At 41.3% G+C, this 23415-nt stretch overlaps 1 protein-coding gene across 1 annotated transcript; it reads left to right on the top strand.

The window, feature by feature from the left end:
• The first annotated feature begins 1212 nt into the window (after positions 1-1212).
• Atpaf1 (ATP synthase mitochondrial F1 complex assembly factor 1) lies at positions 1213-22109 on the top strand. Its single transcript, XM_051188490.1, has 9 exons — positions 1213-1749; positions 4076-4184; positions 6345-6395; positions 7031-7093; positions 11627-11677; positions 12879-12926; positions 14020-14115; positions 16565-16672; positions 18876-22109. Exons 1-9 carry the CDS (start codon positions 1427-1429, stop codon positions 19068-19070), a joined length of 1044 nt encoding a protein of 347 aa, XP_051044447.1. The 5' UTR covers positions 1213-1426; the 3' UTR covers positions 19071-22109.
• Positions 22110-23415: the final 1306 nt, after the last annotated feature.

Consider the following 23415-nt stretch of genomic DNA (forward strand, 5'->3'; position numbering starts at 1 on the left):
CAGTAATGACAGAGGAGGCATGGCAGCAGGTGGATGGGGCAAAAAGCCAGGAGTTCACATCCTTATCCTTATCCACATGCAGGAAGCAGGAAGCAATAACTGGAAGTAGGGCAAGCCTACACACTCTCAAAGCCACCAGCAGAACCCACCTCCTAAAGGTCCACAGACTGAGTCTACAGGGACATTTCTCACTGAAACCACCACGGATGAAAAGCTTTAGATAGGAATAACTTCTGGGGGGCGGGGAGGAGTGGGGAGATAACAGGGTGAAGTAGAGTAAAAATAGACTCTAAGAGGGACCGGGGATAGTATGGTTAGACACTTGTCATGTGAGCCTGGTGACCTGTGTTGGGTCCCTAAAACCCATGGAAAGGAGGAAGGAGAGAACCTACTCCACAAAATTTTCTTCTGCCACACAATTGTCTGCCCCTACCCCAACACACATAACTTTTTAAATGGTGGGGAAGTTCATCCAGAGAGGTTTCTCTGAGGTGCTGAGGTGTGAACTGAGTTCTAGATGATGATGAGGCCGTATCTGAGCAGAGGAAACAGCACATGCCGGAAGCCTGAACCAGATACAGGACAGCAAAAGGAGACTTTCATAATCACCTACTGCATTGTCCCAGCATTGAGAGTCTCATGTCTAATGACAGGTTGTGTCGAACAGTTTGGAGGCTCTGTTCCTGTCTCAGTTGGGGTTCCTATCAACTGAGACCCAGGTAAGGACTCCACGTGACTGTCCTCATATAGGGTATACTCATGCTGGCAGCAGGTGTGACAGAGACGATGTCTTCATTGTCCCTAAGCTCACATCTGGTTCATCGGATGAAGAAGATGGTGGCATTTTAGCCTGAATAAAGATTTGTCAAGGACAATTCCTAGTGTCTATGAGTAGTTCGGTTACATGCCAAGAAACAGAAGGAACCCAGCCTTCGGAGTCACTATGTTTTAAAAAGAGCTCAGCTCTTAGGTAGAACTTGGTACCTCAATGATTTGCAGCCAGTTTAGCTTCCCCATCTGTAAAATGAGGGTAATGCATGCTTCATAGGGTATGAGGCCAATGAGACCTTCTGCAAATAGAAACCAAAAAAGAGAAGCGTCAGCTGTGATGTTCAAACATCCTTTGCTGCTAAAAGAATTGTTACAGCTAGTGCCAAGTAAATTTAGCAAAGGGGCAAGCCCAGTGAGAACCCGAATATACAAGCCAGCTTTCCAGAAGCTTGGCGCGCAGAGGCTGCTGGTCCCTGGAGGGAGGACGTGAATCCCGGCAGACTCCCAGGAGGAGACGCACCCCTACACCCACAGAGCGGGTGGGCAGAGAGCCACCAGGCCTTAGCGTCGCTGCCCCTTCTCCTCTCCGGCACCCGGAACCTTGCGCGCGCGGAACCTCGGTGGCGGAACACCGGCGACGCGGACCTTGAGGGCGATGGAGCACGCGCGCGGGCCGGGGGCCGAGGCTGACGCTCCGGAGGAGGAGGGGGAGGCGCGGGCGGCCATGGCGGCCGTGGTGACTGCTGCGGGTGGAGCGTGCCCCGCAGTTCTGCAGGTGGCCGGCCTCTACCGGGGCCTGTGTGCAGTGCGCAGCCGCGCCCTGGGGTTGGGGTTCGTGTCACCAGCTCAGCTGCGCGTGTTCCCGGTACGCCCGGGCTCCGGCCCGCCCTCTGGGGGAGCAGATGGCAGTGGGGTCAGCGAGCTGGAAGCTAACCCCTTCTACGACCGCTACCGGGACAAGATCCAGCAGCTGCGCAGGTGCGGTCCTGACCCGATGGGGGATGGGGGCGGGGACTCGCGACGCGCGGACAGAGCTTCCGGCGGCGTATACTACAATACTACCCTGCTTGGTGGGCTTGTACTGCACCAGTAGTTTGTTTCCAAGTTCAGAGAGGCCAAGTCACTTGCCTAAGGTCACATCGCTGGTCTCTGCAGAGCCTTTGAATCTTTCCAAAGTAGTTTTGTGCTCAGGTGCAGAGCGCCCAGGTGAGCTCTCACCTGTGTAGAAATGTGAACATGATTTGCTCAAGGTCACATGTTGAATCAGCCAGCCGACGCCTGACCAAGAGATCAGGTTCCCAGGCTCCCAGCTTAGGGCCCTGACTGCATGGAAAGGAGACTGGGAGTGGGAAAAGCGCTGCAAAGACTAATAGTGCTACGTTAGATCGCCCGTTGAACCTGCTCATTAAGACAGTGTTAGTGGGGGGGGGGGGGGGGGGACACAGGGACCGGACTTGCTTAGTATGCTCAGGGCCTTGAGTCCCATCCCCAGCCCTGAGGGGGGCAAGTGGGGTAGGGTCATGGTTGAGGTAGATATTGTGGGCACCTAGTTCCAGGTTGGAGGTCAAAAATGGAAAGGGGTTTTGAGGGAGAGTTTGGTGGTATAGGAAGACAATTATAAAAGGAAATGGACATTGAGGGCTGTAAATTCTCTGCCTTTCATCTCATTTTAATTCCACTCCCTTAATTTTTTTCTTCATCTTCCTCTAACTAGTGTCCACCACTTATTGTGTGGGACCCCTCCACCAGTCCACTTCAGTGTGAACGTAGATAGTCCACACCTTATGAAGAAATGATGGAACAAATGAATGGCTACTTTTGATCTCCTTCAAACATTAGCTATTCTCAAATATTTGTCATCTTAAAATAGTGGTTTTGACCTACAATTCTCTCCACCCATTTCTCTCTGGTCCCCTTTACCCACGAGCATCTCCAAAGATGTGTACTCACACTCTGGATACTTGTGGTTCCATTCACACTTATTCAAGAGCCAATGATGGTTTCTTTCTTTCCTCTAGGTCATTGCCATCGATATGTATACATACTGACATTTCAGAAAGTGTCCCATTGGATTCTGTATAATGTCCAAACTGCTTAATGTTCCACATAAAGCTTTCACACCCTAGTGTCTGCCAGTCTCTCTAGCCTGATCTAGTATCAAAACTTCAAATAGTATGGTCTAGGTCTATCTGTAAAATAACTGGAGGGAGGGGAAGGGTGGAATGTTCCAAATATGGGAAATAATACAGTCAGAAGTACAGTCAAGAAACCACCTCAGTCATTCAAGGATGTTTGAGCACATTTTTGTTATAATTACCAGTAGTGCTCATGTACATAACTATGTGTCTCCAACTAGATAGTAAATTTCAAGTAAGGACAAGTAGTTATTTTCTGTGCCCCTGGAGCCTAGGAAGAGCCCTGCTACCCAGGATGGCCCTGTGCTCTCTATGAACTCACTGTGGCAAGCTCAGGTACATCTGTGGCTTACCCAGTCCTTCCAAACAGAAAGATAAAGATCAGCCTGCTACATCATAGCAATGAAAAGAGTGATATTTGGTGTCATATCCTAATAGAATGGGGTACCCTATAATGTTTTGATTATGAAGATCTACTAAAGGGTTATACAACATGTCTTGTTTCCTCGCCCATGGTGGTGTGTCTTCCAGCCAAGTAGCTGGGGATGTTTTCTTCTCAGCATACAAAGCCAAACATCCCATGGTCAGCTACACATTCTGAAATATTTCTAATGATGATGGCAACCCCAGTCTGGCCTCTAGGCCTGAAGAGCATCCCCATTTTAAAATAAAAGATGAATTCTGATGTTCTGTCTGAGAGTTCTTTGGAGGCTAGGTTAGGGAGATATTCAGGCATTAACTATTCTCCCAAAGGACCCACTCAGAGTCCAGGATCTGAGGGTGGGGACAGAGGGGAACACCAAGAATTATGTGAATTATAGGTGTGCTGTAGGGTTCCTGCCTGCAGAGCTGACCCAGCAATATGACTTCAAAGTATTCTATCTGGAGTAGTCTAAGTACCTACAGTGTTGAAGTACCTGAGAAACCCAGCCTTGTGTCACTTGATAATAACCTGCCAGAGGGCTGGAGTGGGGGGAGGGGGAATGTACTGGCTTTGCTTTCTACTTTCTTGACTTCCAGGCTTATACCCAGTTCTTAACAGCTGAGAGCAAACCCTACACCCTCTTAATGCCTATGTCCTTTCTTTGTGGACATGGCCTATGATGCTTTGTTATTTCAAAATCCAGAAAGGCCCAGGTGCTTTAACCCTTTGCTTTACCTTTGGTCAGGTCTGACCCAGCTGCCTTTGAGTCCCGCCTGGAGAAGCGCAGTGAGTTTCGGAAGCAACCAGTGGGGCACTCCAAACAAAGTGACTTTATCAAATGTGTGGAGCAGAAGGTAAGGCCTACCTGGTCCTTTTTGGGTGTGTTTTAAGTTTACCAGCATTAGTCCTGGCCCTTACCCTTGAAGTGATCTCATTGATGGATGGTGGTTACCTGGACATCTGATCTTCACCCATTCTCCCTCCATAAATGTATATCCTCTTCTTTCTGGGCAAGATCCTGTAGTCATGATGGAATGTAGAGGAATGAAAGGATGGTCCCTGCTCACAAGGAATGCAGTGAAGTGATCAAACTGAGGCACACATGGCACTGGGCTATAGGGAGCAGGGGAATGTTCACAGTGGAAGTCTGGGGTTTAAAGACAGGGTCTCACTGTCTATCACTGGCTGAACTAGATCTTGCCATGTAGGCAAGGCTGGGTTTGAACTCACATAGATCCTCTTGTCTCTGCTTTCTGGGAGGTGGGATTAAAGTTATATACCACTACATCAGCAAGATTTTTTTTATTATTATTTTTTGTTATGTTTAAGTGTGTATGCATGTGAGTATGTATACATGATTGCAGAGACAATTGAGTTTAATAAGTAGAGGAAAGGTAACTTAACTGCTGAGAAGATAGGCTCTAGAACCACATGCCAGGGACTGAATCATAGCTACCAGCTAGGTAGTTATGAACAAATTATATAACTTCTCCGTGCCTCCGTGTTGCCTATATGTGAATTAGAAACAAATAATAATAATACCTAATTCACAGAATGATGCTAAAGACTGAATGAACAAGTATCATCAGAATTCTTCAGTTCAGTCCCTGGCACATAAAAAGGACTTAATGTATCATTAGTCATTGTGATCCTTGAGCAGTCAAAGCTGGAGAAAGCATGTGGATAGCTGTGTGTATAATAACCTAGGATAAGGCTTTCCAGACTCTTTGACCGTGACCCACAGTAGGAAATAGATTTACATTGCTACTTAGACTATGTTACAACAAGCACATTTTTTATGGAACAGTGCTTGTCTATTTTTAGACTGGTTCTCACTCTGTAAACCAGTCTCATCTGGAACTTATTAGGTAACCCTCTTGAGCTGTCAGTCAGTAGTCCTCCCACCTCAGACTCCCGTGCATTCAGGCTGCAGGTGTGAGCCATCATGCCTGGGGAGTGCATTCTTAATATTTCATTTTCTGAAAAGTTCTGATAACAATCCACTGAATTGATTTCATAGCATATAACTTGAAAACTGCTAAGCTGGGAGGTGCATGGAATGAATTCTTGAGAGACTTCAGCCAGGTTGGGGCATTTTCGGTTATCTCTGGCCTTTTTCAAGGGGAAGTGTATTTTTGTTATCATGCTTCTGTGGCAGAAGGGTTAATGAGGAAGGGTTGATTTTGACACATGGTTTCAGACATGTCAGCACATCATGTCACGTGGGGTGTGGGCTCAGGAAGCAGAGAAAGGGGACTATAAGAAAAGACCAGGATAAGATGGAGCCCTAAGGACATGCCCCTAGTGATATACTTCCTCTAGATAAACTCCACATCCTACCTTCCATCATTTCCTAATATCATGATAGTGTGGATCCAGCAAAAGATTAAACCATCATTGGGTCAGAGCCCTCATGACTAATCATTATGGCAAGTACCATCACAGACTTACCCAGAGGTATATTTTACAAATCCTGTAGGCATCTTTCAATCTAATCAGTATAACAAGGAATATTAACCACCACAAGAAGTCTAATTAATAAAGGAACTGAGAACTCAATAGGACTCCATTGTGCTGAGGGTACCTACCACTAGAAATGCTATCAGAAATAATCAGTTTTAGAAAATACATCTCTCCATTTCTCTTCTGACCTGTGGCTAGTGTGGAAAAGTCAGAGAGCCAAGCACAGAACGCCCCAAAAAGAACAAATTGGGAAGGAATCCTTCATGTTCTTCACACTCCTTCATAGTGACAGGTGTAGAATGAACTTCCTGTACCATCATTCAGTAATTACTAACAAACCCTTTCTCACCTTTGCATCTCAGAATCTTGGCAGAAGGAAAATTGTCAATAAACAATAACTCTTAGAATAGTATAAAGAGTGTTGTAAAGAGTGGATAGAAGTGAATTCTTGGGTACAGAATTACTTAGTGAGATTGGCTACTTCAGTGACTTGGTTTTCTTTTTTTATGAGGAAAGTATAGTTTAATAGCCTGTCTCATCATGTATTTCAGACACATGCCTCAGGGAAACAGCCTGTGAGCAAAGGATTCACTAAGGATAAGGTAGGTTTCTAATTAAATATAGAAATCCAAGTCTGAAGTCATATGGGACATCTATAATAAGAAGCTGCAAATTTGAACATATTTATTGTGCTCAGCGATTTGTGTGTGTGTGTAAGGTGATTTTTTTTTCCCCAACAGTGGAGACAAGAAATATTTCTCTAGATTTTTTGTGTCCTTGACATGACCCCTAGCTTAAGTATGTATCCAAGGATGCTACAAGAAATTTGAAGGAAATGGAGTGCATTCCTTTCTATAGAAGCACCACATGTAACCTTTCTATCAAAGAATCATATGTAGCCTGTACTTTATTGTGCAAATAAGGAACTCTCTGGTAGAACAGTAGCCAGGGTTTCTCCTTTTTTTCCCAGCTGCAAAGTGCTGCAGAACTCACTGTTGAGAATGAAGCATTTGGGGTGTACTTGATGACCTAATAGATATTCCCCAGGAATAGAACTGTGAAGGTCTGTGTGGGAGCTGAGACCCACATTCTCTGAGTGTGAGTGTTAAATGCTTATTCTGTACCTGCCAAGCTCTGCTTCACAGTGCTGACATTCTTTTCTACAAGGCTTTAGACAGAATAAAGCTGGGATTGTTGTTGTTGACTGTAAATGTTAATTGCTATTTCTTCTTTGAAGACTCTCAGTTCGATCTTTAACGTTGAGATGGTGAAAGACAAAACTGCAGAGGAAATAAAACAGGTAATGAATGAAAATGAGTAGGTATACTCCCTGAAAGTATTTGCTCTGATAAGCAAGTCTGAGAACAGAAAAGGTCATATATTTTTCTGACACCTTCTATCCCAAATGAAAAATAGTCATAAGGGACAAAAGTGATGAGTCACATAAGTAACAGTGACGTAAGAAACATGTCTTTCTTTGTCTTGCTTTTGTATGTCTCATCAACTTAGGTTTACCTTTCTTCTTTATTCCCATTGCCCAAATCTTATTTTACATCATCAGAACTCTGTGCCTGAGCACTGTACTACCTTTCCAAAGGCTCCCTGGTGTGGTCCTGCCACATAGTGGTGAGCAGAGCTGCCCTGCAAGTAGCTTTCCCTGCTCCCATTTTGCCTTAGGTTAGCTGAGTGCGCTTACTCTTCTTCCAGCCTTGCTGATTAAAGTGGAAACCTTCGGGAAAAGCTGCCCTTTTTAAGTCCTAGCTCTGCCACTTATTTGATTAGACAAGTTCATTTTTCAGGGCCTCAGTTTCCCCACTGTAAAGTGATAACAACTATATACCTACTTCTTGAACTATTTGAGAATTAAATGAGTTAACATTTGTGAAACACTCAGAATAAATCCTGGCACAGAGTGAGTGTTATAGCTGTGTTTTAAAATAAATGAAAAAATATTGTGTTGGGAACTTATTTGTAGATTTCCAGGGACAACCCCTCCCCTAACCCTACATTCACTTCCTTAGCATTGTGACTTAAGGACCTTCTGTAGAAGTTTCCTGAACATTTCCCTTGAAAGCGTTCATGATCTCTTCTGCCTGTTTGGTCATTCTATGTGCCTTGATTTGCATGGCTCATTTTTTTTGTTTGTTTGGTTGGTTTTGGTTTTTCAAAACAGAGTTTTGAAAACAAGACAGTCCTGGCTGTCTTGAAACTCACTTTGTAGGCCTCAAACTCAGAGTCCACCTGCCTTTGCTTCCCAAGTGCTGGGATTAAAGGCTTATGCCGCCACCACCTGATATATATATATATATATATATATATATATATATATATATATATATATTTATTTATTTATTTATTTATATTTCCTCTCTTGTAGCAGGAATTCTAGTTGGTCTTAGTAATAAAAACTCAGAGACAGATATTGAGGTTAAAGCTGAAATTCAGAGAAGCAAAACAGCCAGCTGCTAGAAAGTTCTCACTTTCTACCAATGCTCAGACTGAAAGGGGCAATCCTGTCCACAGACGGCATCTCCAGACTGCGTCTGTCTCCACCAAATCTCAAACTGTACTGAACTCCTGTCTCCTCCTGCCTTATATTCCTGTCTGGTTCTGGGATCCCAAGTGCTGAGATCACCTTTGTGTGGGCTTTGTTTCTCTTTTAGACTGGATCAATTTCGTGTAACTCAGGGTGGCCTTGACTTAACAGAAATCTGACTGCCTGTGTCTCCTGATTGCTGAGATTAAAGCTGTGTACCACCACTGCCTGGCTTCTATGGCTAAACTAGTGTGGCTAGCTTTGTACTCTAATCTTATGCAAGCTTTGTTTGTAAGGTCATAAACAAAATATCACCACCCTTTCTAGCTTGTATTAATCTACTTGAGCATTCTTTATACTTCTGTGAGTTATATTTTAGGTGTATATGCTAATTAACAACATATTAGTAAAAGGAATAATAAAAACAGGCAGCCATTATTCTTGTTTGCTTCATAGGTTTTTCTTCAATACATTCTGATGTCCACCCTGGGAAATAGATGCTGTTATTCCTAATTTAAAGACACAGGATTAAAAAGTAAATATGCAAAGCAGTGCACTAAAATTTAGCAGTTATAAATTTTAAAAAATCACCTCTGGAAAATATTGAAGATTCTTTATATCTTACAATATCAAATTCTAGCCAAGATTTAGTTCTTTGTTTAAAAATAAGCACACCCTCTCAACAGAATGCACATTTACATTTGTCTTTAATAAATGGTAAAATTATATGTATGTGAAAGAATTATTTTGAATATTTCTTTATGATTTATTATCAGTAAATGTTTGAAATGTGTGCCTATTTTATATTGCACATAGCCATATTCAAATTTCTCAGCCAAAAAGGAAAGTAAAAGTGGGAGAGCTTTTTTTTTTCCGAGACAGGGTTTCTCTGTGTAGCCCTGGCTGTTCTGGTACTAGTTCTATAGACCAAGCTGGCCTTGAACTCACTGAGATCTGCCCACTTCTGCCTCCCAAGTGCTGGGATTAAAAGCGTGCACCACCACTGTCTGGCTTGCAAGTGGAAAAACTTTAAGACACCCTAGTATAAACCAAATTCCCTCTGCTTGAAATGCCCCTCACATGCATGCCAAGCATGTGGTCTGCCACCAAGCTGTCCCCAGCATCACAGTCATCTGATACTGTTGGATTGCAGGACATTGGTGACAGCACAAGCAGATATCCTGTCTACAGAGAGCTTGCAAATTAGTGAAGGAGATGCATTCATACACTAATGACCATTTTATAGACTAACATATTTGTCTTAGTTTTCTTTTGCTGCAGTAAGACACCATGACCAAACGCATCTTGACATAAAACTAGCCAGCACAGTCTTTAGAGAGATGTGAAATGCAAAGACATTTCATAGGAAAACTTCTGACTGAAATGATGAAGGAAACGACATGGGGGAAAAAGCATATAAACTTAGTCTTAAATGTTAGGAAGAATAGATGGAGAACAAAATCAGAGATGGGAAAAAGAAAGCTTTCCAGTGAAAATCAATAACATGAAAAGCCATGGAAGACAATTAAAATAACAAGTAAAAAGTGTGAATCATATTGCATGTGTACTTTATATAATATAAAAATATATTCCTGAGAAAAACACCAAAATAATTCTTTTAGCTTATTAAGACTGGATTTTCCCCCTTTCCCCTGTTTGCTAATTTTATACTATATAAACCTACTCACCACTTTTGGGGATTTGTATCATGAAAGTCAACCGTACCCTCTTGTTCTTTGATGCCAGACAGAGAGGTAGGACTTGTGACTGCTCTGTACTCTAGTCCAATCCAGCAGGCTCTATCTGCTCCTGATATGTAGGACTTTCTGGAAGTGAAATTTTAAGAGCTGTCTGAAATATAGCAATAAAAGCTAACATGATTTTTAGGGTCTATTCTGCCAGTCTCAGGGTTCTGTTAGTTCAGTTAGTCTTCATAACAATCCTGTGATATCAGTGTCACCACTGTTTTATTGATGTTATTTCAGTTTCAGTGATTTGCCCAAGGTAGAATAGCTAGTAAGTGATTGAGGCTAGGATTTGCATCCCAGGCTGTTGAGTCCAGACCCTAAATTCTGAATGGCTCTCTGAGAAGGTCCATAGTTGGCTGGGGAGGTGTGAATTTGGGGAGGGGATAAAGAACCTGTGAAAAACTATCACCAATAAGATATATCCTGAAAGCAATTATGTCAGAGGTCATAGAAGTCATTTTTTGACTGTTATGTTTTAAATTTTTTTATGTGTATAAGTGTTCTGCCATCATGTATGTCTGTATGCCATCTGCATGCAGTACCTGTGGAGTCCAAAAGATTATCAGATCCCCTGGAACTGAAGTTACAAATAGTAGGTAGCTGCCATATGGGCAGTAGCAATTCGATCTGGGTCCTCTGCAAGAGTGGCCAATGCTTTTAACTGCTGAGCTATCTCTCCAGCGCCTTTTATTATTTTCAATTGTCTGTATGTATGGGGTTATGTGCACATGAGTGCAGGAACCTGCAGAGGCCAGAGGCATGGGATCTCACTGGTCTCCTAGCACTGAAGTTACAGGCAGTCATGAACTGCCTGATGGACTCTAAGAATCAAACTAGGTTCTCTTCAAAAAGCAGTAGATGCTGTTAACCACTGAGCCATCTCTCCCGCCCCCAGAGTTTATTGGGGTCTTGGAGAGATGACTCAAAAGTGAAGAATGCTTTCTGCTCTTCCAGAGGATCTGTGTTCAGTTTCCAGGACTCACATCAGGTGGCTCACAACTTCCAGGGATCCAACACCCCTTCTGACCTCCAGCTTCCAGGGATCCAACTTCCAGCTTTAACTCCAGCTTCCAGGGATCCAACACCCCTTCTGACCTCCGAGGACATCTTAATAATGTTATATGCACAAACATATACATTAAAAAATGAATCTTGCTAGGTGGTGGTGGGGCATGCTTTTAATCCCAGCACTTGAGAGGCAGAGGCAGGCAGATCTGTGAGTTGGTGCCAGCCTGATCTACAAAGTGAGTTCCAGTACAGCCAGGGCTATACAGAGAAACCCTGTCTTGGAAAACCAAAAAAAAAAAAAAAAAAAAAAAAAAAAAGAAAAGAAAAGAATCTTAGAAAGTTTTAAAGATTTATAGTTTAGTCATTCAGAAGATCTCAAGTTATTTATAATCATTTTAGCTGTAAAAACATTGCAGTGGAGTTTTACTCCCTATAATCAGATAGAATAATACTCTAAGAATAAAAGCTATCACTACTATTTCTTGGTGTACTCGAAAAGATTACCCACGTTATGGATTATTTATTTGTTTGTTTATTGCAGATTTGGCAGCAGTATTTTTCAGCAAAAGACACAGTCTACGCAGTTATCCCTGTAAGTAACTTGGAGGGGAAGCAGAAGCATTAGAGTATGAAGGTCAGCGCTCTAGCCCTCTCAGGCAGTTGCCCTTACTTTCCCGGTGTTTATGACATCTTGAGAACTTACACTTTACAGTTCTGAGATTTTTTTATTATGCCCTAAGCACCAGAGATTGGAAGCTCCATATGGTATATTTATGGCTTTTCTTTCCCACTTTCTGGTCTAGAAATATTTCCAAGTCTCTAACCAGGGAGGCTAGTTAAGTTCATGTTTCTGAGTGATTTCCAGGTGCATTTTATTTCATTTTCATTTTCCAACCAAACTGCTGGGATTCAAGACACTGCCTGCAGCATGGCTTTCTTCCCTTCTTGTCTGTAAATGGCAGGTGCCTGAGCCAACCTGGAGCTCCCTCCTGGCCTTTCTCCAGCTCCGCCCATAGCAGGAGGCATTTTCTTTGTCTTATCTTCTTGAAATTGTCTTAGAAGTGATCACTGGCCTTTGCCTTACCATTAAGGTCTATGACTAAGAAAGGATACAGCTGTCTTCTCTAATTAAGATTATATCTTAGTCTAGATCAGGTGTGATGGCAAACACCTTTAATCCCAGTGCTTGAGAGGTAGATAGAAGCAGAGGCAGGCAGGTGTCTCTGAGTTTGAGGCCAGCCTTGTGTACATAGCAAGTAGAAAAAGAAGAAAAAGATTATATTTTACCTTAAAGTACACTGAAGAACAGTTTTATTCTCAACTTACATAAGTATAAGACTAAGGAAGAAAATGCATACAGAAGAAAAAGCCAGGCCTTTTGATTTTGAAGAAATCCCTATCCTTGTTTTTTAACCTCTTATACATATATACTCCTACCTTCATGAACTCCACAGTCTAAACAATCTGTACTTGTCATTATGTTTTAGATCATTCATACCAACTCATTGCTTATACAGGCCTTCTCAAGTCTCCCTTGGATTCATAGGGTTCCTTGGAGACTTTGAATCATTGGAGCACTTCATCTTCACACATAATTTGTAGCAATGAGCAGCAAAATGTACATATGGTTTATCCTTTCTTTTTATCATAAGAATGATTTTTAAATGATGGAATAATTAAAAGACTGTGTTAGCCATAATATAGTTCTAGAATTCAGTCTTGAAAAATTCAGTTGATGTGACTTTTTGTGTTTTTCTATTTGTGAGTTAACTTTATTCTTTCCTAATTTGCAGAAAGAGAAGTTTGATTTGATTTGGAACCGGGCTCAGTCCTGCCCAACAGTAAGTCTGTGGTAACCATCTAGAATTGCTTATAAATGCTACCAAATAGTTCAAATAAGTCCTTCTCATGATATAATGCTCTCTTAACAAAGGTGTTCACATGTTAATTGTACTAATAAGTGATAATTTCATTCTTATGGTGTTTTATAATGGCTCTCTATCACATGTTAGGCCTTTTTGATATGGATCTTAATCTATCAGTGTATGTACATGAAAAGGCCCAGTGCAATAATGCACACCTTTAATTCCATTCAGCCTGGTCTATATAGCATGCTCCAGGCTAGCCAGGACTACATAGAGATACCCTGCCTCAATAAATTAAAGACTGACTGGATGATACTAGAAGGCACCTAAGACCTTAATCATTGCAACCTCCTTCAGATTCCTGTATTAGAATTTTCTTTATAGTTTTGTCCATATTATTCTGATAATATGTGCCAAATTAAATTCTTTTGTTATTTAAGTAGTGAAATAGATAGCTGATATGACAATGAACTTGTCAGCAGTGGTTACTAGGGTTTTTCTTAAATGTTGTTTGCAGAAAATAAAGACACCTAAGTAAACTGGAGACATATTCTGTTTGTGTGTTGGATGGCAATATTGCTAAATGTCAGCTCTTCTCAAATTTCATCTCTGATGCTTTCCTTCTTAGATGGGTTTAGAAATGTGTGGGTGTTTGTCATGCTATCACATAATTAATTTCATAATTAAAAAAATGTTTTTAAAGCTAAGCATTATGGAATGGGGATGTAAGTCAGTTGGTAGGTTACTTCACCTAGCATGCACAAAACCCCAGGTTCAATCCTCAGCACCCTGTAGACTGGGTGTAGTAGCACATGCTTAGCCCAAGACTTGAGAGATAGAGGCAGGAGAATCAGAAGTCAGATCATGCTTGGCTGTAAGTAAGTTTGAGGCCAGCCTGGGATCCATGAAACATTGTCTTTTACAAAAAGGGAGGCAGAGAAAAGAAGGAAGGAAGGAAAAAAGGAAGAGAAATTTAAAAAATAGACATTGAAGAAATAGAGTAAGTGATTAGACATTGAAAACTGCCTTCATTTATCCATCTGTCTGCTTGTTTTTCTGTCTCCCGCAGTTTCTTTGTGCACTACCAAGAAGAGATGGTTATGAGTTCTTTGTAGGACAATGGACAGGTACTGAGCTCCACTTCACTGCACTTATAAATATTCAGGTAGGTAACATGCCCTACAAAACACAGGGTAGAAAAAAGGACCCTGTCCTTTGGTGAGGCTAAAAGCCTTCCTGGGGGCTGGGGTACAGTATCTGCTGACTCCAGCCGTACTTGCTGTGGCACTGATGACAGTTTAGGCTAGTTTTCTAGGCTTCACTTAACACCAGAAATTTGAAGTCAGAATACCATTAGCTTCACTGTCTTTCTTTTGTCTTCTCCCTAGACCTCTATGGCATCTATTGTATGTTGCCTACTTAATAGACATGGATAAGTCAAGATGTTATATTCTTAACCCAAGCTATAAGCCCACTGAGGAAGGTTCCATGTCTCACCTGTGTTTTAGTAACCAAGAAAGCCTCTTCCACACTGGTAGATGAATAGTTTCCATTTCATAAATATTAATTTATTTTCTTTTCTTTCTCTGTTTTATTCCCAAAATATTTATTAGAGTGAGAAGTATAACTCAAAATATACTTGAAGCTCTTTTAAAAGGAGGTTGGTATTTTATTTCACAATAACTGGGATTGGCATTCTATATTTGGAGCTCACATCTGATAAAAAAAAAAAAAGGCATGTATTATTTTGGCTTTGACATTGAGGCAGATGGCACAAAATAGAATAAGGAGCAAGTTTTTACACTGTTGTTGGATAATTTGTTGAGTATATGCCGTGTTAACATTTGATAGATATTATACAATAGGTGTTTTATACTTGTCTTTTATTCCTCTCAAATGAAGTAGCTACTATTATTCTATTTATAGAGAGGTAAGTTTGTTTGTATTACTAATAAATAAACTATTTTGAGTCCAGGTTACCTGACTCCAAAGTCTGTAAACTTAGATATTTACCACTGTCTTAAGAACTCTGCTAGGTCCTATAGATGCATGAGAAAAGGAAAGAAGGAAGGAATTCATAGAGAAGTATATGATAGAGTCCGTAGCTAAGTATAAGAGAAGGAGCCAAATACAGAGTGGATGTTAACTCTAAATGTCCTTTTTAGCTTTCTTTTGCTGTAATAAAACACCATTCCAAAGCAACTTATGGAAGACAGGGTTTATTTGGGCTTACAGTTCCAGAGGGAGGCTCCATAATGGCCAGGCAGGCATGATAGCAAGTGGCCAGAGCCAGAAGCTGAGAGATTACTGTACTTCAACCATAAATGAGTGAAGCTATAAACTCTCACAGCCTCCTTCTGCCCCCAAGATGTGCCTCCTCCAGCAAGGCTCCACCTCCTAAAGATTCCCTAACTTTCCCCGAATAGTGCCACCAACTGGGGAGCAAGTGTTCAAATATCTGAGAGTTTGGGGGACATTCTTCATTTTAACACCAGTCTGTAATGCTTTCTTTCTTACATTGGTTGAGAAGTATATGTCTGTCTGTGATATGAAATTCATACATGAATTCATGTATGAATTTCATAACTTAAACTTATTGAGGTTTAACAAGGATCAGGAGAAACAAATAGGCTGAATAGATGTTTATTCAGGGAGAAATAACAAAACAGACAAATGAACACCAGTAGGTTCCTGGTCCCAAGGATGCCTCCGGATGGTCTCCTGTCCCCATGCTGCAAGCAAGAGAAGCTCTGGGGGGACAAAGTGAATATCTCACTACATAAACTCTCAGACAATCCTTCAGAAACATAATGATCAAAATAAGGAGTATTTATTAGGAATGTAGCCAGAACAATCAGTATACTAGAAGTGTATGTGAGGGAACTGAGAAGATAAACTGTTAAGAGTGCCTTAGCAATAGTTAGGTACAATAATTAAAGGATGCTTGCTAAAGCTTTAGGGATCAAGCCTGGGATTTGTTATTGAATGTATCTGTTTTCTTTCGTACTATGTAAAGGCATTGGCTTTACATTCAGCTTCTCTTCATAGACTGTACTTGAAGTCTGGTGACCTCACTTGGGTAACTTCTTCATGAAGTTACACAATTCCCATTATTCCTCCTTCCTGCACCAACCAGATAATATTTTAAAGCCACACAGTAGAAATCAGGCTCATGTGCAGACTCTACAGTGCTTTGCTGTAGCTTAAAAGAGCTCAGACTTCAAAGGAGCCATAGGCAGTGGATGAAATGTGCTAGTCCATAGATGTGGCAATTACACATAGGCATATCACTTTCTTTAGAACTTGACTTGGTAGCTGCCTGTACCATTTTGTTTTTAAATGGCTCACCACAATGAAGGATTCACTGCCTCCATAAACATTCTCTGGGAAAAAAGCCAGATCTTTTCCAATCAAAGATACAAATAACACCATGAAAACTGTCAGTTCACCATACCTTTGCAGGCCTGACCTTGCCCCTACATACCAGTGCTCTAACTCACTAGCTACCCAAAGGGCTATTAAGAGCTAGAATTTTCTCCAGACTCTGTTACTTTGAAATTGCAGTTTGTCGTGTTGGTACCATATTGAACTTTGATAAGTGTTCCTCCATGCAGACCCGAGGGGATGCTGCGACCAGCCAGTTGATTTTATATCACTATCCTGAACTTAAGGAAGAAAAAGGCATAGTGCTGATGACAGCAGAAATGGATTCCACTTTTCTGGTAAGAATCTGCATTTACCTCTTTGCATTTGCCTAGTAGTCCTGCAGGTGTTAACTCTTGTCAATGCCTCAGATCTAGATTAGGGAAAGATACCTTTGTGCATTTTGTTTCTCATGGTTGAAAATAATTTTGTGTTGTTTACATGCATCTAAGTTGAAGTACAGTTATCCACAGATAAATGGATGGTTTTATTTGTCAGTACTGGTTTCGTTTTACTTTTTAAGGGTGTGTGTGTGTGTGTATGTGTATACTCGCATGTTGTGGGTATGGGACACATGCCAAGACATGTGCGTGTGTATAAAAATCAAAGGATAATTTCTGGAAACCCATCCTCTCCTACCATTCAGGTATCAGCGGTCAAATTCAGGCCATCAAACTTACAGCAAGCACTTTAACCCACTGAGCCATCTCACTGGCCCTGAAAGTAGGTTATTTTATTTTGTTTGAAACAGGGACTCACTATGTAGCCCTAGATGGCCTGGTACTCACTTTGTAGACTGGGATGGCCTCAAACTCACAGAGATCCACCTGCCTCTGCCCACTGAGGGCTGGGATTAAAGATGTGTACCACCATGCCTGATGCTAAAAATAGTTTTACATTCTCATTTGATCACAAAATTTTACCTTTTGGAGATTAATTTTCATTTAAACTTACATGAGGTCATTTATAGTCATTATTCTCATTTAATACAGAATATTATTCATTTATTAAGGAAGTATGAATGTGTTTGGTTATGGGGCAATAATACACAGTTATATAGTATCATCACCTATACCTTTTTAAAATCCAGTAATACCAAAACCAAGACACATCTGGCCCTGGAGATTTCAAGTAAGACTATGGACACTTAAGTGACTTCTGAAGTGTAGGATGAGCTCAAAATCTAAAGTAGTAGTTGTGTCTTTATCTTCCTCTACACTGTTCATGGGTGTGAAACATTCATGATGGGGTTTCTTTTCCTCCTTTTCCATTCCCAATTATGTCACTAGGATAGAACATCAACTACATGCCCATAACTAATGCTGCCCATTGTGTTTTCCCAGGTACCAGAGACAGTTTTATGTCTATAATGCTTGCTTGTTTCCATTTCATTTGTCTGACAGAGGTTGACTGGGCTTAAGGATCCACTTTTTCCCTGACATTGGCTTTTCTGTAGGACTACTTGGGTATCTTTTTGATATGACAGCTTCCCAAAAACAAATGATTCAAGACATATTCTTTTATTCCCCAGTGTTAGAAGCAGCTAACTAAGTCCAGCCTCCTACTAGGAATGGAGGTTGGTGTTGATGGAGTTTCTTTCCCACCTTTTTGGTTTTGGTTTTGTGTTTGTGTTTTTGTTTTTTGTTTGTTTGTTTTGTTATTATTATTATAAACTGTTTGGCCAATCACTTAGGCTTCTTACTGGCTAGCTCGTTCTTAATTATTGGCCCATAACTATTAATCTATGTATTGCCACAAGGCTGTGGATTACCTGTAATCTGGCATGTTCCTCCTTCAGCAGCTACGTGGCGTTCCTTTGTGGCTCCTCTCCACGCCCTCTCCCCAGAATTCTCCTAATCTCGTTGCCCCGCCTATGCTTCCTGCCTGGCTACTGGCCAATCAGTGTTTTATTCATCACCAATAAGAGAAACATATATACTGAAGGACATCCCCATCAGGTTGGACTCTTGGAAAGAAGAGAGGGCCATGAACATGTGGACATTTTATAACCGTAACAACTAGCTTTGATACTGTTTTCCTGACTAGGTGCTTTTGATTACTGGTTGTATTGAAGAATGTCTAATTAGCCAAAAACTTAGTACTTGCAAACTGGTTCTTAGAGTTGAGTACTCTTGCCCCTCTCCCTCCTATGGATGTAATGGTTATTTAAGAACTAGATTAAAAGAGAAATTGTGAACATATGAACTAACTTACCTAGCAAACATCATGCCACTATGTGTAGGAACACACAAACAAGTCATGATATCTATATCTTTGAGGAATTTATATTAGAGAATGTAGATCAAAATGACAAATATATGAGAAAGCGATAACAGTGGTAAACGAGATGCCTTGACTACATGAAGAAGGAACATCTAACCAAAACTTGAGAAATCAGGGAGTCATAGAAGCTTTCCAGGAACAGTGTCTCTACTACAGAACTCAGATACAGAGCTTTGGCCCTGGGCAGGAAGGTACCTCACTACTCTCATTGCCTTGCAGAATGTCGCTGAGGCACAGTGCATCGCAAATCAGGTTCAACTCTTCTATGCCACTGATCAGAAGGAGATTTTTGGGCTAGTAGAGACCTTTAACTTCAGACCAAATGAGTTCAAATATATGTCTGTCATCGCTGAATTGGAGCAAAGTGGACTTGGAGCAGAACTGAAATGTGCCCAGAACCAGGATAAGACTTAGAGACATCTTGATTGGCCCTTCACTGAGTCATCTCAGTCCTGGCTAGCCTGAAGCCCACCCAAACCCTTGACCTCCAGAGCTCAACATCCGCAACAAGCAGTCTGTAAAGATACTACAAGAAGTGATTGTGGGCATGAACCCTAATACTTGATATTCAGGAACAAAGGTATACAAATATTCTGATAATTATTACCTCTCAGCCTAAGGGTTCCTTTTATGTGTTTCTGGGCATTTGAACAAGAAATATTTAGGGATCTACAAGACTATGGGCTGGGTTTTATTCAGTGTAACAGTGAAGTTGACTTAATAGCTCCCGGTTCTATGTCTTCGTAACCCTGTAGCAATAAGCTTGAGATCTTAGAGATGTCAGCTTTATGTATTCTTTCCCATGCACCAGTGAGCTGGCTAAAAATATAACCCAAAAATCCTGGCCAGACTCAATACAGCCAGCTATGCTACTCAGAAGGAAAATTTCTAGAAATCCCTCCAGAGTTGCCCTCCGTGTAACTCAGCGGCTTTCAGGTATAGTTAAATAAATAGGTACAGTGCCTGCATACGTTAAACCAACACTTATGGCCCTACTCTCTGAACTGTGCCTATGAGAAGCTGTGAGATGAATTAGTTCAGTATAAATAAAGCCTTTTTTATAAGGAGATCATTCCAGATTTGCATGATTAAAAAAAAATAAAAAACAAAAGCATTACATGAAAATGTGGGTAGAAGCAATGTCCCCAGATTGAGTATGGGGAATGCAGCAATAAAGTCTGGTTTTCAGTCTTCGTTACACAAAATAGTGGAAACTAAGCTGTGCGATGTTGGTGGCATCAGTGCTGTGGGTTAATTTTATCAGAACTCATCTTGGGGCTCAATGATTTCTTGAAGTGTCACAAATAAGCAAGTTAATTTGCCACCAGAAACACATGTATCACTCTAAAGCTCCAAGTTCACAGGTGAAAAGAATGGTGGGTCCATACCAGCCTCATTAACTCAAATTCCCAGGTGCCCCCAGTATTATTGCGGATCCCTGTACCATACCTCTCATTTAATCCAATATGCTCCACCTTCATCTGCCCCCCCCAGTCTGATGTTGGATGCCACCAAAAATGAATAGAAATGTGTGTATGTTCTTCATTATAGATTTGTTTTTTAGGGATGGCCTCTCTCAAAACTTTTTAAGTAGGTGTGGTGGTTTGAATAAGAATGGTCACTGTAGGCTCAGATATTTGAATGCTTAGTAACCAAGGAGTAGAAGCATTTGAAAGGAGTAAAAAGATGAGGAGCTGTGGCCCTGTTGGAGGAAGTGTGTCACTGGGGGTGGGCTTTGAGGTTTTAAAAGCCGATACCAGGCCCAGAGTGTCTCTCTCTCCCTCTTTCTTTCCTACCTTCCCTCCTTCCCCTCTCATCCTCTCCCATTTCCTCCCCTCCACCTCTTGGCCATGCAGGTCAGGATGTAGCTCTCAGCTACTTCTCTAATACCATTCCTGCCTGCTGCCATGCTCTCTGCGGTGATGATAATGGACTGAGCCTCTGAAACTGTAAGCAAGCCTCCCCAATTAAATGATTCATTATGAAAGTTGCCTTGGTTCATGATGTCTCTTCCCAACAACAGAACAGTAACTAAGACAGTAGGGTTGGCCACCCCATTGTTTTCTAGATGGAGAAACAGTGTTTACTTAAACAGAAGCTATGCTGTGCTTTCAGTTTCTCTAAAGGTTGAGTTGTTTTCTGATGCAACTTCTAGGCCCTCCGTGGGCCCAATAGTGTACATTTGAGAACTTGAGTGCTATCAGTACTGCAGTTCTCCTTAAATGCCTTCCACAATTCTCAGTGATACACATTTCGGGACTTGGCATTGGGTAGGGCTGCTTTTGTGGGTACCCAGCATGAGTATTTGTTTTGTTTTGTTTTTCTTCAGATAGACCCATTTCTCAGTCATAGAACATTTTCAAGACATCTATACTAAAAGGTGAAAAAAAAAAAGATGAAAAAAAACATTTAAAAAGAACTAGCCATTTATTTCATAGCTCCTCCCAGCTTTGCCCTCAATCCCATCTTGCCAAATAAGGATGATATATCCATGGCTAATTATATCAGATGTGACTGAAGCACCACCTGACTGTTAATATTTATTTTACCAAAGAGATGGAGCAAGTAATAAATGAAAACTATAGCAGTTAGTCTGTAAATGTCTTCGCTGATCCAAGCATAGTGTTTCTAAGGTGGGCTTTGGAGCTCATTGAATTGGGTTCAGATGTCAGCATTACTTTCATTAGCTTATTAGTGATGTTACTTAAACTCTAATTCTTACCTTCTGAACATGGGGATGAGATCTAGCTACCTCATAGAATTATTTTGAGACTTCAGTTAGTTTGTATATAGACTACAATAGAATTCAGTACATGCTGGGTCCCTTCCTCTTCTTTACTTCTTCATTAAAGACCAGCACAGGGCTAGGAATAGCTCAGTGGTGGAACTTTGTTCCCAGCACGAATCAGGCCCTGTGTTTGGTTCCCAGCACCAGACAGGAAGAAGGTTAAGTCAGCATTTCAGAAGCACAGATGATTCTTCATTTCAGCTTAAACAACCAACTCTGTCTCACTGGTTCTCAACTTAAGATACAGTGGGATCACTTAAGACACTTAAAAGACGCAGTTCCTGGATGCTGACAGACTGAATCAAAGTGAGCAGAAAGCACTAACAACCTGCACTTTAGCATGTATTCTAGGTAATTCTGATGTGGGTAATTAGTGAGCCTAGTGAACCATTGCCTTATCGCTTATGAAAATGTCCACAAGACGGTCTTTACTCACCACAGACATTCACATACGATGTAGATTCCTCAGCTCTTTGTCTTCCTAATAGTCCTTTTATGTACTCTACTTACATTACATTATATTTATTTTTGTGTGTTTACCCCACTAGACTGTGAGCTCCTTGAGGGACAGGATTTATCTTTATTCTCAGTGCCAAGGACATGACATGAACCACAAAAGAAACTCAGCTGTTGAACAAATAAATGATATAGATTTTAGCCATAAACTCTTATTGACTTACGCATTTTTCTCTGTTTGAGTTCTGTAATGTTGTGGTACTCTCCACACTCCTATTTTTGAACATTTGGTCCACTGCTGGTGGCACAATTTGGGAGGGTTGTAGTACCCAGATGGCAAAGATGGCCTTAAACATTATGCCAGGTTCTAGTTTGAGATTACTGTTTCCTGATCCATGGCCTCAATGTGAACAAGTCTCAGCTACCACCCTCCCACTGCAGGGAACTCTGCCAGGCTTCCCCAGTCCTGATGGACTGACTACACCTGCTGAAAGCACAAACCCAAGTAAATCCTTTCTTAAGCTGTCTGGTCACAGAGACACAAAAGTGACTAGAGACTCACTTGAACTTAAGACTATCTATTGACCATCTATCTCTCTCACATTCTCATACTCATTCTCACTCTCTCCCACTAGTCCCACCCCAGAGAGGGGTTTTTATTATCATCATTATTATTATTATTATTATTATTATTATTATTATTATTATTATTATTAAATTGTGCTGAGCCATAATGGCACACACCTTTAATCCCAGCACTTTGGAGGTAGAAGCATACAAATCTCTAAGTTCAGAGCCATTACACAAAGAAAAAAACCTGTCTCAAATAAACAAAAACAAACAAAAAATTAAATGTATGAGCATTTTGCCAATATGTATGTTTGCACATCACATGCATGTATGATGCCTATGATGGCCAAAGGGGGGGGGTGTTGGGTCCCCTAGAACTGGAGTTCCAGGTGGTTGTGAGCTACCATGTGGGTGCTAGGAATCAAACCCAGGTCCTTTAGAAAAGAGATCAGTGTGCTTAATAACTAAGCCATCTCTCCAGCCCCAATGCCTCTCAGATGTTTGAGACAGGATCTCATATAGCCCAAGTTAGCTTCATTATATGGCTAAACCTAGCCCTGGTCTGCCTGCCTCCACCTCCTAAGTAAGCACTGGGATTACAGACATGCACTACTATTCCTGACTTTTCTCTCTTTTAGGTAGTAAGGCAGAGTTGTTTTAGTGCTAGGAATTAAGCCTTCACACATGTTAGTCAAACACTCTGCCAGGGAACTATATCCCCAGCTATAGCAACTCAGCAGCTGCTCACATCACAAAGCACCTACTGCTAGGTTCAGTGCTGCACATGGGAGGTGGCGGGGCGAAGAGGGGGGCGGCAACCCCTGTCCTCAAGCTTTGTATCCGCCACTTGTTTCTTGCCTCTGATTCTGAGACTTATATCTAGAACCTGGTCTTACTTTGAGTTATCCTCAGAATATTCATACTTATTTTGTTTCTCTTCCAACT

This window comes from Phodopus roborovskii, unplaced genomic scaffold (assembly GCF_943737965.1).
Source record: "Phodopus roborovskii unplaced genomic scaffold, PHOROB, whole genome shotgun sequence".
Classification (NCBI taxonomy): Eukaryota; Metazoa; Chordata; class Mammalia; order Rodentia; family Cricetidae; genus Phodopus; species Phodopus roborovskii.

What these genes read in the sequence shown, in the direction of transcription:
- Atpaf1 (XM_051188490.1), top strand. Translation starts at nt 1,427, where the DNA reads ATGGAGCACGCGCGCGGGCCGGGGGCCGAGGCTGACGCTCCGGAGGAG. An exon ending in CTGCAGAGGAAATAAAACAG is followed by an intron (nt 7,094 to 11,626) that starts GTAATGAATGAA and finishes TGTTTATTGCAG; the next exon opens with ATTTGGCAGCAGTATTTTTC. An exon ending in GGGCTCAGTCCTGCCCAACA is followed by an intron (nt 12,927 to 14,019) that starts GTAAGTCTGTGG and finishes TGTCTCCCGCAG; the next exon opens with TTTCTTTGTGCACTACCAAG.